Genomic DNA, 17,398 nt, shown 5'->3' on the forward strand with positions numbered 1-17,398 from the left:
GGGGGAGGGGAGAGGAAGAAGTCCCCCGACTTCCTAATAGATCGTTCGGGGCCGAAAACCCGGCTCCGGGAGCCACAAAAGTTCCGGGGGCGGCCGGCTGACAAAGGCCGGCGGCTCCCCCCGCGCCCCCGTCCCCCCCTCCTGCCCCCCCCCCCGGGGCGGGCGGCGAGACCACCTGGCCGCGGCGTTTTGACAGCTCCGCGAGTGTCCCGCGGCGGGACCGCTTTGTAGTTGACAAGGCGCCGGGGCGCGGACGACCTGCGTGCGCCTCGCCGTGTGTCGGTCCGAAGACCCGGCGAGGCCGAGAAGAATCTACGAGAAATTTCTCCAGAAAGAGCAACCCCGCGAACAGCCGGCGCGAGGGCCAAACTCCAAAGTAAAGTGCGGCGGCGGCGGCGCGAGCCGTCGGGGCCCCGCTGGGCGGAGTGCGGTGCGGGGCGCCCGCGGGAGGCCCGGGCCGGCGGCCGCCGAGGGGGCGCGGGGCGCGGGGCGGGCGGGCGCCCGGGGGGCCGGGAGCCGCGCGGCGGGCGGGCCCCACCCCCACCCCGCGGGGGCGGCCGGGGGCGCGCGGGGGCAGGGGGGCCGGGCGCGCCGGTGACAGCTCCGGCCCGGCGCCGCGGCTGGCTCCCGGCCTGGCTCTCTCACACTCAACTTACTTCTTTCTGGCTCTCTGGAAAGGGGAAGCGCCATCTTTGCGAGGCCGGCCCCGAGGTCTTTTGTCTGCGGCTGCGGGGCTCGGGGCCGGGGCTCCGGGCTCCTCGGGGGGTGGTGGCGGCGGCTGCGGCTGCTCCGCGCTCTTGTCCTCCTCCGACGACATCCTAGTCACCAGGAAAGACACATGGATCCCGGTCCTCCTCCTGGGGGGCTCCTCCCGCCGCCGCCGCCGCGGCCGCCGCCGCCGCTGCTGCTCGGGTTCCTCCTCCCCGGCTCAGCCTCTCGCATTTCCAGCAGCCCCGGGAGCAGCAGCAGGTACCGGGAGAGGCGGCAACATGGAGCGAGCAGGACACGCACTCACACACATACGCGCGGGCGCGCGCACCTCGGCGCGCAGGGGCCGGGCGGGGGGCGGGGGGCGACGGGCGGCGGGCGGGGCGCGGGCGGGAGGGAGGGAGGGGCCGGCCGGCCGGGCGGGAGGTGCGGGCGGCGGCGGCAGCGGCGGGCGGGGCGCGGGCGGGAGGGAGGGAGGGGCCGGCCGGCCGGGCGGGAGGTGCGGGCGGCGGCGGCAGCGGCGGGCGGGGCGCGGGCGGGGGCCGGGCGGTGCGGGCGGGCGGGCGGGTGCGGGGCGGGGCGACTGAGGGGGCGCGGGGGGCGCCGGCCGGGGCTGCGCCCGCGCCCCTCCCCCAGCGCCCGCGGCGGGAGGAGAAAGGGGCCGCGGCGCGGGGGACGGCGGGCCCGCGGGGAGCGGCGGGCGGGCGGGGGTCGCGGCTCCGCCGGCCGCCCCTCCCCCGCGCGGGCCGCGTCAGGCCGGGCGGCGGCGGCGAAGTTTTGACAGCTGCTCCAGTTGTTGTTGTGGGTTCCGGGCTGCGCGAGCGCCGGCCCCTCAGCGCCCGCGCCCGCCCTCCCGGGCCGGGGAGGAGGAAGTTTTGCGGGTGTGCGTGTACCACACACAGACACACACACACGACCGTGGCCGTCGCGCGAGGGCCGCGCCGGGTCTCCCCCGGGCGCCCAGCACCACAGACCTCTCAAACTCGCCGCCGTCTCGCCCACACACGGCCGCCGCGACGCCCCCGCCCCCTCCCCCACTCCTCGGCCCCACCGCCCCGCGCGCCGCCGCTGCCACTCACAGGGCTCGCTCCGCGCATGCGCCGCCGGCGGACGCGCCGCCGCCGCTGACCTCACCGCCCCTCCCCCGTCCCCCTCCTCCCCGGCTCTCCTCCCTCCTCCCTCCTCCCTCCTCCTCCTCCTCCTCCTCCTCCTCCTCCTCCTCCTCCTCCCCGCCCCCCCCCCAGCCCCCCTCCGCCTCCTCTGACGCGGCGGCCGGGGCTGCGCCGCGACTCCGGCTCCGGCTCCGGCTCGGGGAGAGCGCCAAGCTGCGGAGGCGGCGGTCCGGGATCGGGGTCCAGGGAACGCGCGGCCCGAGGCGACGCTCCGACGGCGGCCGCTAAGCCCGCGCGGCCCCCTGCGCGCCGCCCGCCCGCCCGCCCGCCCCGCGGCCGCAGGGACGGAGCCCGCCCGCGCCGCACCGGCTCCCGCGGGCCGGGCCGGCGGCGCAACTTCGCTGCGTCCCGGTTCCAGGCAGAGTTTCGTGATTATACCGTCATGTAAGACCTGGGCCGGGGAGGGCTTCCCGGGCTGTCAGACAGAAAGAACGGTGACATTTTGAGGGACGGACGCGCAGGAAGGCACAACAGCACACCAATAAAACCCAACTACGTGATTGTCCGCCTGCAGCGTGTTGCGGTGCGCGGGAAGCGACGCGTTCCGGAGCCAAGGGGGCGAGAATTCGGAACGGGCACGAGCGACACCTGGGGACTCCTGGACCCTGATTCGGATGCGGCGGCCGCTCCTCCGCGCCTGCCTTCGCGTTCACTGCCGGCCGGCGCTCGGGAAGTGGGGGAGACCTCGGGGCCCTCGGGCGTCAGCGGGCGGGCGAGCCTGACCCCAGGCCGCCCCCTCCAGGCCGCCCCCCAGGCCGGCCGCGCTCGGCCCTGCTCCTCAGGACTCGCCCCGTCTTCGCGACGCGCTGGAAGCTCGCCTTCGCCTTCCATTTCTCCCGATGGCCGGAGCACAAACTTTGAATTGTGCTTCCTATTGGGCAAAGTATACACACAGTTTGACTTCCAGAGCCTGTGCTAACTGCAAGCGGTTTTGTGTTGTTTTTTGTTTTTCTGTTTTTTGAAATGGCTGAAATGAGGACTATAATAAGATAGTCATTTGGATTCCTGCAGGGTTTAATCCTTGCTGGCTGGTTCAAGTTTACTAAATTTACAGCCAGGGGAATTTTGAGATTGGGGAGAAGCTGACTTGGTAAAGGCAAACTATAAATTAAAAGATCTGACTATTATAAATAGAAACACAACACGTATATGCCGAATGGTAAATTTACGAAGTGGTATATTTAAAGTTTTTTTCCCTGCTCATTCTTTCCTTTGCATTTTTCCCTGCATGTTACACTTTCAATAAAGCACACTGTCAAAGATTGGATTTTTGATCCAAATGCTCACCCGCGTTCATTACGGAAATTAGAGCAGTCATTTCCGACTGTTTTATACGCACAAAAGTATATATTATTTCAGTATAATTTATTTCAGTATACGTCTTCAGCACTCAGGAGGATTTAAGTGTCACTGCAAATTGCAAGTCACTCCTGCTGGAGAGAAGTCTTCAAAGGAAGCAACTAGGTTCTGAGAACAGAAAAGTGGGTAGAATGAATGAAAAGGTAAGAAGTAGAGGTTTGTGCAGGAATGCTTCTAGAAAGAAAAGATGAAGGCTCTTAACCCCAGCCTTACATCTCTATTCCTTCAGCTGTTGTGAATCTGTTTTAGAAGGATGGCAGGCTGATCGGCCCAAAGTTATCATGGGCAGAGCAAATAAAATACAACTCAAGATGAACAAGGATACAAAGAATACCTGCTTAGCATAAAAGTTTTCCAAAGGTTTTTCCATCCATGTCCCTGATCCAAATTTTGGAGCTCTCAGACCACAATGGCAAAAAGCCAGGAGTCATGTAGCTGAAGTTACTCAAAATTATAAAATCAGAAAGACATAGAGTGTCTGCAAGTGCCGAAAAAAAATTACTTTTAATAAATACACATGTAGCCATTTCTAAAACACAGTCGATATGCACCAAAGCGTTAGCAGCAATCATCTCTGAAGGAGTGGATTACAAGCAACTTTCACTTTCTATATTACATTTTTCTACAACAGTTGAATCTTTTAGAGCACATGCAGTATAATAAGAAATATGTATTAAATATTTAGAATATGGTTTGGGGGGTGACGATTGTTTTCTACACCAAAGAAAAAGCAACATCTCAGGAAACGGAGCAAAGTAAAAACCTCAAAGGGTCTAGCAAACAAGTGATGGTAAATAAAATTTCAAAGTACAGTAGCCATTCTTACTAATTGGAGACCTATAAATGTCATGGATATGGTCTTTATTTAGAGTTTGTCTGTTTTTGCTTATTTTAGTGAATGTAAAATATTTATAAGGCTCTCCCATAGGTTCACTACTAAGTAATGGTCTCTGTCTTTTTGTTTTCCCGTAAAGTCTTAAACTCTTCAGGGTTTTTTAGGAAACAAACTCTTACAGTTGTAGAAGGAACACTGAAAACTTCAGTTCTAGACTTTATAATCTTTGTGTTCATATTTTTACTGTTAAACTTTTAAAAAAATTTTTTTTAGTTTCTTTATTTTCGAGAGAGAGACAGAGAGACAGAACATGAGTGGAGAGGGGCACCTGGGTGGCTTAGTCGGTTAAGGTCATGATCTCGCGGTTCGTCGGTTCGAGCCCCGCGTCGGGCTCTGTGCTGACTGCCAGCTCAGAGCCTGGAGCCTGTTTCAGAGTCTGTATCTCCCTCTCTCTCTGACCCTCCCCTGCTCACGCTGTCTCTCTCTCTCTCTCTTAGAAATAAATAAAACATTTAAAAATTTAAAAAAAAAAAAAAAGAACATGAGTGGAGAAGGGTCAGAGAAAGAGGGAGACAGAATCTGAAGCAAGCTCTGGGCTCTGAGCTGCCAACACAGAGCCAGACGTGGGGCTCAAACTCATAAAACCCTGAGATCATGACCTGAGCCAAAGTCAGACGCTTAACCTACGGAGCCACCCAGGCGCCCCAAACTTATACTTTTAAAAGGTACAGTCAGGGAGCACCTGGGTAGTTCCGTCGGCTAAGTGGCCAACTTCAGCTCAGGTCATGATCTCACAGTTCGTGGGTTGGAGCCCTGCGTCGGGCTCTGTGCTGACAGCTCAGAGCCTGGAGCTGCTTCAGATTCTGTCTCCCTCTTTCTCTGACCCTCCCCTGCTCACACTGTCTCTCTCTCTCTCCTAGAAATAAATAAAAACATTAAAAAAAATTTTTTTAAAAAAAAAACTTTTTTTTTTAAAGTGCAGTCAGGGGCACCTGGGTGGCTCAGTCAGTTGAGCATCTGACTTCAGCTCAGGTCATGATCTCAGGGTTCGTAGGTTCCAGCCCCACATCAGGCTCTGTGCTACAGCTCAGAACCAGAAGCCTGCTTCAGATTCTGTGTCTCCCTCTCTCTCTGCCCCTCTCCCACTCATGTTCTCTCTCTCTCTCTCTCTCTCTCTCAAAAATAAACATTAAAAAATTAAAAATTAAAAAAATGTGCAGTCATAGGCTGGTATTTTTTGTCCTTTTTCAGTAAAAAAAAGGTTTTTAAAAGAACCTCAAGGGCATATGGCTAGCTCAGTGGGTCAAGCATGCAACTCTTAATCCCGGGGTTGTGAGTTCGAGCCCCATGTTGGGTGTAGAGATTTTTTTTTTTAATTTTGTTAATGTCACTAATTCCAATTACTTAAATTTAGTTCATATTAGCCTACAGTGTGTTTTTAGCTTTGAAAATTCTAATTGCCTTACATGAATTATTTCAGTAATGCATACCATGTACCTGTTGGGCAGAAAAATTAAAGGAAGAAACTGAGAAGTAATTAAACAGAACACTCACCTTCAAAAATAATTTGTGCATAAGAGTATGAGGCATGAGTCGTTCTACAGCACATTCCATATAGATATGAATCTTGCCCTCTAGGGGTCTGTATTTTAAGCCTGGCAGTGCTTAACAAGATAAACACAAAAAGGGCAGGCAGGCAACTGAAAAATAAACATGGGAAAACATACAAATAGAAAGATTAAATATTTACATCCATTGTGTACAAGACCATAGTTTTAATAGAAATGCATCTGGGGCGTGGGGGGAAGGGCAGGGACGGAGGGGTCAGCAGACAGCTACATCTGGTTAGAAGAAGGATATAAAACCGTTCTGCTGGCAAGTATTTTAAGCTCCTAGAGACCCTACCCCAGCCCCAACACACACCCCCCCACACACACACACTCTTTAGTTTCCTCTCCTTTACTCATAATACAAGATTACATTTATAGTTTGCGTTAATTTCCTAACGTTGCCATAACAAATGCTGAAAATAACAGGAATTTATTTTCTTACAGCCCTGGCAGCTAGAAGTCCCAAATCGATGTGTTGACAGGGCTGGTTCCCTGTGGTGGGCTTCAAGGAAGAACGCATTCCCTGCCTCTCAGCTCCCAGTGGTTACCCATAATCCTTGGGGACCTTGGCTGTAGGTACATGACTCCAATGGCCATCTTCCCTCTCACCTCCGTGCCCTCACATGATGTTCTCTGTGTGTGTGTCTCTTCTCTTCACGTAAGGACACCAGTCATGTTGGAGTAAGAGTCCGCGCTACAACAGTATGACCTCCCGTAAATTAACTGTATCTGCAACAATCTTATTTCCAGATAAGGTCACATTCTGAGGTTTAGGGAAGGATGTGAATGTTGGGGAGAAGGGTTAATTTTCAACCCAATTGAACTACCAAGCAGCCTATATTGGCATCTACCCATTTAGCAGATAAATATATATATGGTTAGAAAGGTTTATTAAAGGGATGCCTGGGTGACTCAGTCTGATAAGTATCCGACTTCGGCCCAGATCACGATCTCCAAGTTCATGGGTTTAAGCCCTACATCAGGTTGTCTGCTGTTAGCGTGGAGTCTGCTTTGGATCCTCTGTCTCCCTCTCTCTCTGCCTCTCCCCTGTTCATGCTATCTCCCCCCGCCTCAAAAATAAACATTTAAACAAAAGGAAAAAGTTTACGTAATAGGTTAATGGCATGCAAACTTCTTGGCACAAAATATTCACATTTATTTTACATCCAATAAATCTATCTGTAGGATAAATAAAATCAAAGTGAATTTAACAATGACAATGTCTACATAGTAAAACGTAAAATTATGATTTAGTAGTTCCATGGTTAGTTTGATCCATATAAAGGTAAGTAAAAAAATCAGCCCAAAATGTATTGTTTGGGGCCTGTTTTTAAAGGCCAAAGACAATGGCGGTGCCTGGGTGTCTCAGTGAGTTAGGCATCGAACGTTTGACTTCAGCTCAAGTCACAATCTCATAGTTGGTGCACTGACAGCTCAGAGCCTGCTTGGGATTCTCTCTCTCTATCCCTCTCTCTCTGCCCCTCCCCGTCATGTTAAAAAATGTTAAAAAAATAAACATTTTTTTAAGAAAAATAAATAAAGGTCAAAGACAATGACAAGAGCCTCACTTTCCCCTGTGCTGTGAGGTGAAACAGATGATCACAACATAAAATTATATACCTTTCTAATGGAAATGGAACTGAAGAGTCCCACCCATCACCCTTCAGGATGAAGACTAAATATAAATTCCTTGGTATGGCCCCCTAAGCCTGCCACCCTCCAGCCATCCCCTCCCCCCTCCTCCCTCTTCCTCCTGTGTGCTCCAGCCCTCAGAGCCACCTCTGACAGACTGACAGATGACAAACTTCATTAGGCTGTTTGAACCCCCTTCCTTTTTCATGTGGCCAATTCCTACTTCTTCAGACTTCACTTCCCCCCATAACAATGACTGTCCCCGTGGCTACTTCTACGACACTTGTGCTTTCCCCATCACGGCTCTCGTGGCCTGGAATGTATCCCGCCCTGTGCCCGGTGCAGATGGCTGGAATTGTCTGTCTTCCTCATCTTTGATCTCTATGATTTAGCAGCAGCTCAATAAACAGTTGTGGAATAAGTGAAATAAATAGGGGGGCGCCTGGGTGGCTCAGTTGGTTATAGTGTCCGACTTCGGCTCAGGTCATGATCTCACGGTTTTTGGGTACGAGCCCTGCGTCAGGCTCTGTGCTGACAGCCAGCTCAGAGCCTGGAGTCTGTCATCAGATTCTGTGTCTCCCTCTCTCTATGACCCTTCCATGCTCATGCTGTCTTTATCTCTCTCTCTCAAAAATAAAAACATTTAAAAAAATTTTTAAGTGAAATAAATGGGAAAAGATACGTTAAATGTCAGAAAAAAGAGCTAAAATGATCCTTTAGAAGAGCGTTCATTCCCCCCTCCCCACATATACCAGGAGTGTTCACTTTTTAAAAAGAAACTGTATCTTTATAAACAATGTAAACATGCATACCTTGCTACACTTTATGTTGATGGCTACATTTTACATTTCTATAAAGAAACAGGCTGGCCATCATTGCCCCTCTAGGCAACATTTGTTATGTGACACTCTTAGCGTTCTTGGCTTTCGGAAGCCTGGGTGAGGCGGTTCATACCTGTTTCTAATAGAGCCTCCAAAATCAAGAGAGGTCAAAATATTGGTCCATAGTCTTCAGACAACATCTCCTCAGGAACATTTCTACCAACCAAGATACTGTTGAGGGGGAAATGATTACAGAATAATAGAATAATATGTATCATACAATCCACTTATGGAAAACTATAAATCCACAACAATCTACGTATGAATACATGTCCAAAGTAATAATGTTCATCAAAATTCAAACAGTGGGGGTGGGGTGCCTCAGGCAGTTAAGCGTCCAACTCTTGATGTTGGCTCAGGTCATGATCCCAGGGTCGTGGGATAGAGTCCCGAGCCAGGCTCTGCATGGAGCCTGCATAAGATTCTCTCTCTCTCTCTCTCTCTCTCTCTCTCTCTCTCTCTGCCCCTCTCCTCAGCTCACACTTTTTCTCCAAAATAAAATAAAAAAATAAAATAAAATAAAAGCAATGATTATCTCTGGGCTGGAATTGACAATTTCCTTGTATTTTTTGTTTAACTTTTATAATGAATAGCTTTTATTTTTACAAAAGCAATCAAGTTGTTTTTCAAAGAAAAGGGGTTTTTTTTCTCCAAAATTATCTCCATCTTTGCCTTAATTACATTTCACTTTCACTGACATTTTTTTCCTTTTCTTTCTCCCCATCATCTTGTCTGTGGCAATATTAAAACAATGCCCACCATACAATCATGACCCTAACTGGTATCAGCCTCAGAGTTCTGTTTTTCCTCCCCACGGGGACAGCTGCTATTAAATAAATTTTAAAAGGTTTTTCCAAGCGAAAGTGAAGGGAATTACTCTGTCTTTCCCCTAATTATCTTCATCACTTCCAGCCCCTGTTCTGCCTGATCCCTATGGAAGTTGTATTCATTTGGTGCAAACCTCTTCCCCTCCCTTGGTGTTGATGTTCTATCCCTAGTATTCTTCATTCCGTTGAACATAGTGGGTGTTCAATAAACATTTATTTTTTGATGTTTATTTATTTATTCTGAGTGACAGAAATAAGAGACAGAAAGGTGGAGGGGCAGAGAGAGAGAGAGAGAGAGAGAGAGAATAACAAGCAGGCTCCCCGCTCAGCACAGAGCCCAATGCAGGGCTCGAGCCCACAACCCTGGGATCATGACCCGAGCCAACATCAAAGGTCGGACGTTGGGGGCACCTGGGTGGTTCAGTCGGTTGAGCGTTTGCCGCAGGTCATGGACCTTGTGGTTCGTGAGTTCGAGCCCCGCGTCGGGCTCTGTGCTGACAGCTCAGAGCCTGGAGCTGCTTCAGATTCTGTGTGTCCCTCTCTCTGCCGCTCACCTGTTCACACTCTGTATCTCTAAAAAATAAACGTTAAAAAATATCTTTAAGAAAGAGTCGGACGCTTAACCGACTGGGCCACCCAGGTGCCCCTCAATGAAGATTTATTAAACCGAAAAGGGTGCAAGCGTAACCCCACGAGGGCCCACGTGAGGAAAGGAGGGAGTGAGGGCGCAAGAGAAAGGAGGGAGGAAGTGCCATTCAAAAGGCTGAGGGTAAGGCTTAGGGGGCTTACGTCAGCCCCGCGGGGCTCGCCCTTCCGCACCGCGGGGAGCCTGGCCCCTTTCCCTCAGCTGCAGACGCTTCTATAGTTCGCAGGTTGTCAGCGTCTTCCCTCCCTGGTCTCCACCTGCCTGGACCAGCTCAGTGGCGTCATCATCACCGGAAGGAGCAGCATCACACCTGCAGCCTGAACACCCAACAGCCCGATGGGCCCCAGGTGGACGGCACGAACGGGTAAGGTGGGTAAGGAGGCAAAGGCAGGCGGACAGGGAAAGCCAAGCAGCGGCAAGGAAGTGAGACGAAGCCGCACACGGTCTCGCTCTCGAAGCCTGCGGCGAACAGAACGTCACGCGAGCCCCGGCTCCGTCTGGAGGTCGAAGCGGGTGCGTGTTTTCCCCCGATTTCCCCTCCGCCGCCTCCAAAGTTCCAATGAAGCCGCGGGGCCTGGCGCGTCCGGGCGGCCGTCCTGTGCCAGGTGACCCGGTCCGCCTCCGGCCTGCCCCCCCCCGGGGGGGGGCTCCCCAGCTGTAAGCATCCTTCTGTGACCTCACCCTCTGCCCCCACCCCGCTCCGCGTGCCGCTCTGTGACCTCATCAACGTACAACCCGCTTCGGCTCCCGAGCCCCGGAGGCCGCAGGTCCTGCCAGACCGACCCGGGGGAGCCGCCGTGGGCGCTGAGCTCCCCGCAGCCCCGCGCGGCGCGCCTGCCTCCCGCCCCCCGGCTGAGGGGCACTCGGCTCCGGCCCCCTCCGGGCCCCGGACAGGTGTCCCGGGACCGGCTTGGCGGGCCCCCGCGCGATGTGCAGCAGGGCCGAGCCCGCGCGCAGGCGGCGCGCCGGGAGCCCGCTGCTCCGCAGCCTGCCCGCGGCGCAGGCGCTGGCCCGGCTGCTGCGGCCTTGCTACGGGCCGCACGGCCGCCGGAAGCTGCTGGTCGGCGCCCGCGGCGGCGCGGCGCTGACGGGCCGCGCGGCCGCCATCCTGCGCGGCCTGCAGCTGGAGCACCCGGCCGCGCGGCTGCTGCGCGACGCGGCGCAGGCGCAGGCGGAGGGCGGCGGCGCCGGCGCGGGCCTCGTGGTGCTGCTGGCGGCCGCGCTGCTGCTGCGCGCCGAGCACCTGCTGCGCGCCGGCCTCGCGCGCTCGCAGCTGCGCCGGGCCTTCGCCGCGGCCGCCGCGCACGCGCTGGCGCTGCTGCCCGCGCTGGCCACCCGCTCGCTCGGGGCCCTGGAGGACCCGGCGCGGGCGCTGCGCTCGGCGGTGGGCACCCACGCCGACGGCCTCGCGCCGCTGGTGGCCCGCGCGTGCTGGGCCGCGCGGGCGCCGGACGGCGGCTTCCGCCGCGAGCGCGTGGCCGTGTGCGCCCTGCCGGGGGGCGCGCTGCACGCGTCCTGCCTGCTGCCGGGGCTGGCCGTGCGCGCCGAGCCCTGCGGCCGCGTGGCCGCGGCGCCCCGAGGCGCCAGCGTGGCCCTGTTCGCCTGCGACTTTGGCCCCGCCAGCCCCAGGGCGCCCGCCACCGCCCGGCTCGCCAGTGCCGCCGACCTCGCCGCGTTCGGGAAGGGGAGCGAGCGGCTGGTGGAGACGCAGGTGGCGCAGCTGGCCGGCGCGGGCATTGACGTGGCGGTGGTGTGGGGGGACGTGGACGACACGGCCCTGGCCCAGGCGGACCAGCGCAGCATCATGGTGGTCCGAGCCGGCTCGCGGAGGGACCTGGTGCACTTGAGTGACGTGCTGGACACGCCCCTGACGCCGCACCTGCGGCCTCCGCTGAAGCCGGGAAGGTGCCGGCGGGTGTACCAGCAGCAGCTGGGGGAAGCTTCGGCCGTGGTGTTTGAATGCGAGCATCCAGGGACCCCTGCCGTCACCTTGGTCCTCAGGGGGGCCACAGCCGAGGGGCTCCGGAGCGCCGAGCAGGCCGCCTGCCGCGGCTTTGACGCCTACTGCCAGCTGTGCCAGGACCCCAGGCTGCTTCCGGGAGCCGGGGCCACCGAGATGGCTCTGGCGAAAATGCTCGCAGAGAAGGGAAGCACGTTGGAAGCGCCCAACGGCCCCGCCTTCCAGGCATTTGCAAGCGCCCTTCGGTCTCTTCCCGAAGCCCTGGCGGAGAACGCGGGCCTAGCTGTCTCCGACGTGATGGCACAGATGAATGCAGCTCACCAGGCTGGGAACTTCCTGGTAGGAGTGGGCCTCGAAGGGATCATAAACGTGGCCCAGGAAGACGTATGGGACACCCTGATAGGCAAAGCGCAGGCACTTCGGGCCGTAGCTGATGTGACCCTGGAGCTCGTGAACGTGGACGAGATTGTAGTGGCCAAGAAAAGTGCCCCAAATCCACAGGACTTGAATCCTGCGCGTAAGGCGGCCCAGGAATGCCCATCTCCTGTGAAAAATAAGTTCCCTGGAACCTGAATTAAGTAGTGACATCCTCAATAAAACGGGGATTGCCAAGGAAGGCACAGTCACCCCCAAAATGAATGTTTGCCGTGCTTTATTCCCTCTGTTTGGCACTCGTAGAGTCAGTGTCTTTAGTGAAAACAACATAAAGGACCGTAAGATAAAAATCCTTTTCATTGATTTATTTCCTTTCGGATTCTTGGCTTTTTTCATTTCCTGTTTCTCTCCATCATATTCTGTTCCTTTCCTCCAATAAGAACCAGGTTTGATTCTATTAAGACAGTTTTTAAAAATGTTTTATTTATTTGAGAGAGAGAGAGAGAGACAGCATGAGCAGGGGAGGGTCAGAGAGAGAGAGAGAGAGAGAGAGACAGAATGTGAAGCGGCTCCAGGCTCTGAGCTAGCTGTCAGCTCAGAGCCGGATGTGGGGCTCAAACCCACGAACCATGAGATCATATCCTGAGCCGAAGTCGGACGCTTAATCAACTGAGCCACCCAGGCGCCCCATCTATTAAGACATTTTTAATGGAGTACCTTGGCTGTGGGGATGCGGGAAAAAAAGTGCAGGAATCTCTTCCCAACTGCTTCAGTTATCCCCACACAATATCCTCATAGATGTCAAATTTCTAGCTAGATGTCACGTTAGCCATCTACACATCAGTTCCAGCCCACAGGGGCGGCTGCACACTCCTGTTGTGATTATGTGGGAAGAGAAGGGGGTGGTGGTGTAAGGCAAAGAGGGGGGGAGGGGAGGGGAACGGAAAATGAATTGGCAGGCTGAAAGAAAAGAAAATAAATTCTTGGCATAGATAGCAAAAGAACACGCACCTTAGAACTCCACTAAGCTGCAGGGGTGAGGGGAACGCAGGAGCGCCGGGCACTAGCATGTTCCCAGGAGGGCTGTGGTGGGGGTGCCACACCCCTGGGCATTGAAGGGGGAGTTTGAGCAGAGTTGGGAACAGAGCAAGACGCATGACCCAAAGCCTTTGCTACTTTAACATCCAAGTTATCCTGCCTCTGGGAGACCAGTAGAACCTAGGGACAGAATCTAGGTGATAGTAACAGGGATTATAGAAATAGCTAATTTGTTAAAGCAGTTGGAACACACTTTATATACATTTTATTTCATTGTCAAAACAAATTTACAAGAAAAGAGCTTGATTATCTCTCAGTTGCAGGAGACCTAATTGAGCTTCAGAAAAAAGTCATCGGCCAAAGTTACACAGTAAATAGAAGAGGAATATCTATTCTCTTATTTGTTGTTTTATCGTCCCAATCATACATCCCTCGCTTGTGATGTTTTCAGAGATGGAATCCCTATGACTACAAAGTATGTCTCAAAAGGCCTTTTGAAAATTTACAATGAAAATTTTTTTCAACGTTTATTTTTGAGAGAGAGAGAGTGTGTGTGCAAGCATGAGCAGGGGAGGGGCCGAGAGAGAGAGAGGGAGACACAGAATCTGAACCAGGCTCTAGGCTCAGAGCTGTCCGGCCAGAGCACAACGTGGGGCTCGAACCCACGAACTGTGAGATCATGACCTGCGCCGAAGTTGGATGCTTAATCGATTGAGCTACCCAGGTGCCCCTACAATGTGTTCTTAAAATTAGACAAAAAGTCTCATTTTATTAAAAAAGTCTCCTGTTCACAGAGAACATTTTAGTTATATATCCAATACCTGTGTATTCCAAACAATGTAAGACCATGTATTTTAAAAGTCCCAAGTTTGAGGGGCGCCTAGATGGCTCAGTCGGTTAAGCGACCGACTTCAGCTCAGGTCATGATCTCGAAGTTCGTGGGTTGGAGCCCCGCGTCGGGCTCTGTGCTGACAGCTCGGAGCCTGGAGCCTGTTTCAGACTTTGTGTCTCCCTCTCTCGCTGCCCATCCTCTGCTCATGCTCTGTCTCTCTCTGCCTCAAAAATAAATAAATGACCAAAAAAAATTTTATAAATAAATAAAAATAAAAGTCCCAAATTTGATACAAGATGTGGGGAGAAATCATATTGCAACATTACCATCTCCTTTGCCCCTGGACAGATACACACACACACACACACACACACACACACACAATTATATATATGCATATGCAACTTAAAACTTATCAAGCACAGGGCACCTGAGTGGCTCAGTCAGTAGAGTGTCCTAACTTTGGCTCAGGTCTTGATCCCATGGCCTGTGAGTTGGAGCCCTCCATCAGGCTCCACACTGACAGTGCAGACAGCCCGCTTGGGACTCTCCCTCTCCTTCTCTGGCCCTCACTCGCTCTCTCTCTCTCTCTCTCTTTCAAAATAAAAAGTTAATGTTTTAACAGATGTTTATTTTTGGTATAGAGAGAGCACGCGAGCAGGGGAGGGGCAGAGAGAGAGGGACACAGAGGATCTGAAACGGGCTCCGTGTTGACAGCAGAGAGCCTGATGTGGGGCATGAACTCACGAACCGCAAGATCAGGACCTGAGCCAAAGATGGATGCTTCACCGACTGAGCCACTCGGCACCCCAGTAAAAAAACAAACCAAAAAAAAAAAAACTTTAAAAAAATGATCAAGGACAGCCTTACAAGGGGCAAGGAAAGGTTCGGCACACAAATCCAACTGGGATATGCTGAGAACTTTGAAGGTAAAAACACCTGCTCCAGACTTGAAAGTTGAGAAAGAGAATTCAGGCATCTTCTAGAATGTGCCGGGGAGGTCTTGGGGCTTGTGACCCGAGGCCTTTGAATCGCATGTATCTGTTCCCATCTAGCCCAAGACTGGTTGGTCGGCCCTTCAATTCTGTGAACCGCCACATATACCTCAGATCAATCTCCTTGAGTGAGCCTGAGTAGCTTTCCCCTTCTTGTACTTGAAGAAGCATTAGCAGCCCCGGAAGGGACGGGCATGTCGTGTGACAGTGAAGGTGACCAGCGTGGACAGCTAGCAGACTGGGCTCGGGAAGAGGTCTCGCATGAGGAGTTCACTATAAGGTTGAAGTGCTTGGGGACAGAGTCTCTTTTAGTTTCAGTTGAGGACGTCCCCTTCTCTCCAGGCTGCCTTCTAAGCTCTGCGACCCGAAGTGTGCTGCCTGAACCAGCGATGACATCACCGCTCAGAAGCGTGTCACCAATTCACCAATGTAGAACCGCAGCCCTAGCCCCCAGTCCCCAGACCTTCTAGGACAGAAGCCGCACGTTCACGTGATCCCCAGGTGATGGGGTACATATTAAAGTCTGGGAAGCACTGATTTAGGCAATAACCGCAATTAGCTCTGGCTTGACTATGCTTAGCGTAACCTCTTAATACCATGAAGCGTTCTGTTTAAGCGTTAAAATATATGACTCACAGCAAGTTGCTTCTTTTCTCCTGCTGACTATGGAGAAGTTCACCAGCGCTTGACCTCCGTTTTACGGGATCCAGATCCTGCTCGCAAGGTTACAGGATGAAAGGTCTCAAGTTCTCCAAAGGTCCAGACTCGGCTACGTATTTCTCTCCCAGGAGCAGCTGAATTTCCCTACAATTCCTACAGCACGTTATGGAACTTGCTGCTGGTGGACTCGACTGCTCCTCATTCCCCAGTCCCTTCCGGTTTAGCAACGCTATTTAATGGGCCTCTGAGATGATCTGGTGAACAGAGAGCAAAGAAACAAGATCCGGAGAAAATAGGGAAGGAAAAGGAGACGTCTGAGTCCTGGGGGATGAGAGAGGTGAGGGCCTGGCTCGGGGGCCGGAGGCCGGGGCTGAGCCGTGGGAAGCGTTCCATCCATTTGGGCTCCAGAGAGCAAGACCCAAGACGGGCGCGCAGCGATACTGGAGGCCCAGAGGTGAGGGGAGGGGAAGTCATTGATTCCAATCTGGGAAAAGAAGATCAAAACCACAGGAAAGCATTGTCAGTAGTTGGTTTCAATCCTTTGTGTGAACCTCTTCCCCAGAATCTGACCTGAAGAGAGCCCCTGATGACAGGAGCCCTACTTTCGAGGCCTGCAAGTTTGGGGTCCCGTCAGTGCAGAGGCCGGGAGGGAGAGAGAAAGCTAAGAGTAAAGAGAAAAAGAGACCCCAAACTGGGACATCTGAATGGGAAGAAAAGAGGATATGAAGGCTCAGGGACCCAACAATTTCATTTGGAAATAAGCAAAACTAGTTTTAAGATCTGCTGAGATGCTGCCTGCTGGACGGATGTAAATCGCACATGTCCCCACCCCAGGCCACTCCTGTCTCTGCTCGAGCCCTTCAGGAACAGGGACTGCTGTTGATGCCTCGCTGTGAACAGGAGGGCTGTGAGGGGCATTGGTGCCTGTTTGCTGCTGGGATACTTCCTGCTGAGATGCACTGAAAACTCCCCCCATCGGGGTGCCCGGGGGGGCTCCATTGGCTCAGGTCATGACCTCACAGTTCTTGAGTTCAAGGCCTGCATCGGGCTCTGTGCTGACAGCTCGGAGCCTGGAACCTGCTTCAGATTCTGTGTCTCCCTCTATTTACCCTCTGTCTCTCTGTCTCTCTCTCAAAAAAAAAAAAAAAAAAAAAATAAAAAAAAAAAAAAACAAAAAAAAAAAAAAAAAAAAAAAAAAACATTAAAAAAAAAAAAGACTAAAAAAAATAAAAAGAAAACTTCCCCTCAATAGCAGTTATTACCTCATTAAGGTAACTACTCCTGGGAAAGGTGTCCCTGTATCGCTAAAATGTCAAAACCTGCTGTAGGCACAGATCTCAGAATCTCTGTGGTCCCAGAAGTGGCTGAGCACACTTTTCTCCCACAACATCAACTGTCCCCCCTCCCAACTAAAGATCCCTCCCTAACTGAGGAGGGAGAAGAGGCTTGGTGGGAATGAGGGAAATACCTACAAGATGCCTGAGGGGCTCACCTACCCGTGGGTTCTTCTTCTTCTTTTTTTTAAGTTTATTTATTTATTTTGAGAGACAGAATCCCAAGCAGGCTCCGTGCTGTCAGTGCAGAGCCCGACGCAGGGCTCGATCCCACAAACCGTGAGATCATGACTCAACCTACAGAGCCCCTCAGGTGCCCCGCCCAGTGGGTTCTAAGGATTGAGATGATGGACAGGCCAGTTTGGGGGTCTGAGAACAGAGGAAATTCTCTGCTTCCAGGCAGGAACCCAGAGGAGCTCCTTGTGCTGAGGGGATGGAGCAGAAATGGCCGTAGGGTGTGGCGGCCGAAAGGAAGGGGGGAGGAATCTGAGAGCAGTCAGGTTTCCCTGTACCCCAAGAAGGAGGAGATCAAGG

The 17,398-nt window shown here is 53.5% G+C and overlaps 2 protein-coding genes and 1 long non-coding RNA gene across 11 annotated transcripts in view; 1 reads left to right on the forward strand and 2 right to left on the reverse strand.

Annotated features, from left to right (window-relative positions):
* The window catches only part of KMT2C (lysine methyltransferase 2C), a 288,474-nt gene extending 287,430 nt beyond the window's left edge, over nucleotides 1-1,044 (reverse strand). For all 8 annotated transcript variants that reach the window (XM_039230732.1, XM_039230740.1, XM_039230739.1 and 5 more), the window contains exon 1: nucleotides 657-1,044. In XM_039230732.1, the coding sequence (XP_039086663.1) occupies nucleotides 657-817 (161 nt within the window). In that variant the 5' untranslated portion in view covers nucleotides 818-1,044. The remainder of the gene's footprint in view (nucleotides 1-656) is intronic.
* Nucleotides 1,045-3,234: 2,190 nt separating this feature from the next.
* LOC120230894 lies at nucleotides 3,235-10,601 on the reverse strand. Of its 2 annotated transcripts, XR_005528205.1 has the most exons (5): nucleotides 9,814-10,601; nucleotides 8,271-8,368; nucleotides 6,127-6,378; nucleotides 5,629-5,774; nucleotides 3,235-3,347 (listed from the first exon to the last, which is right to left on the reverse strand). It is a non-coding gene; the product is annotated as an uncharacterized LOC120230894 (long non-coding RNA). The 2 variants fall into 2 exon arrangements; XR_005528206.1 differs by lacking the exon at nucleotides 6,127-6,378 and having other exon boundaries at nucleotides 9,814-10,599.
* Nucleotides 10,599-12,269, forward strand: CCT8L2 (chaperonin containing TCP1 subunit 8 like 2). The gene has a single exon (XM_039230697.1). It carries the CDS (start codon nucleotides 10,599-10,601, stop codon nucleotides 12,201-12,203), a length of 1,605 nt encoding a protein of 534 aa, XP_039086628.1. The 3' UTR covers nucleotides 12,204-12,269.
* The last annotated feature ends 5,129 nt before the right edge of the window (nucleotides 12,270-17,398 follow it).

The sequence above is a fragment of the Hyaena hyaena genome, unplaced genomic scaffold (genome assembly GCF_003009895.1).
Source record: "Hyaena hyaena isolate Hyena2069 unplaced genomic scaffold, ASM300989v1 scaffold_50, whole genome shotgun sequence".
Classification (NCBI taxonomy): Eukaryota; Metazoa; Chordata; class Mammalia; order Carnivora; family Hyaenidae; genus Hyaena; species Hyaena hyaena.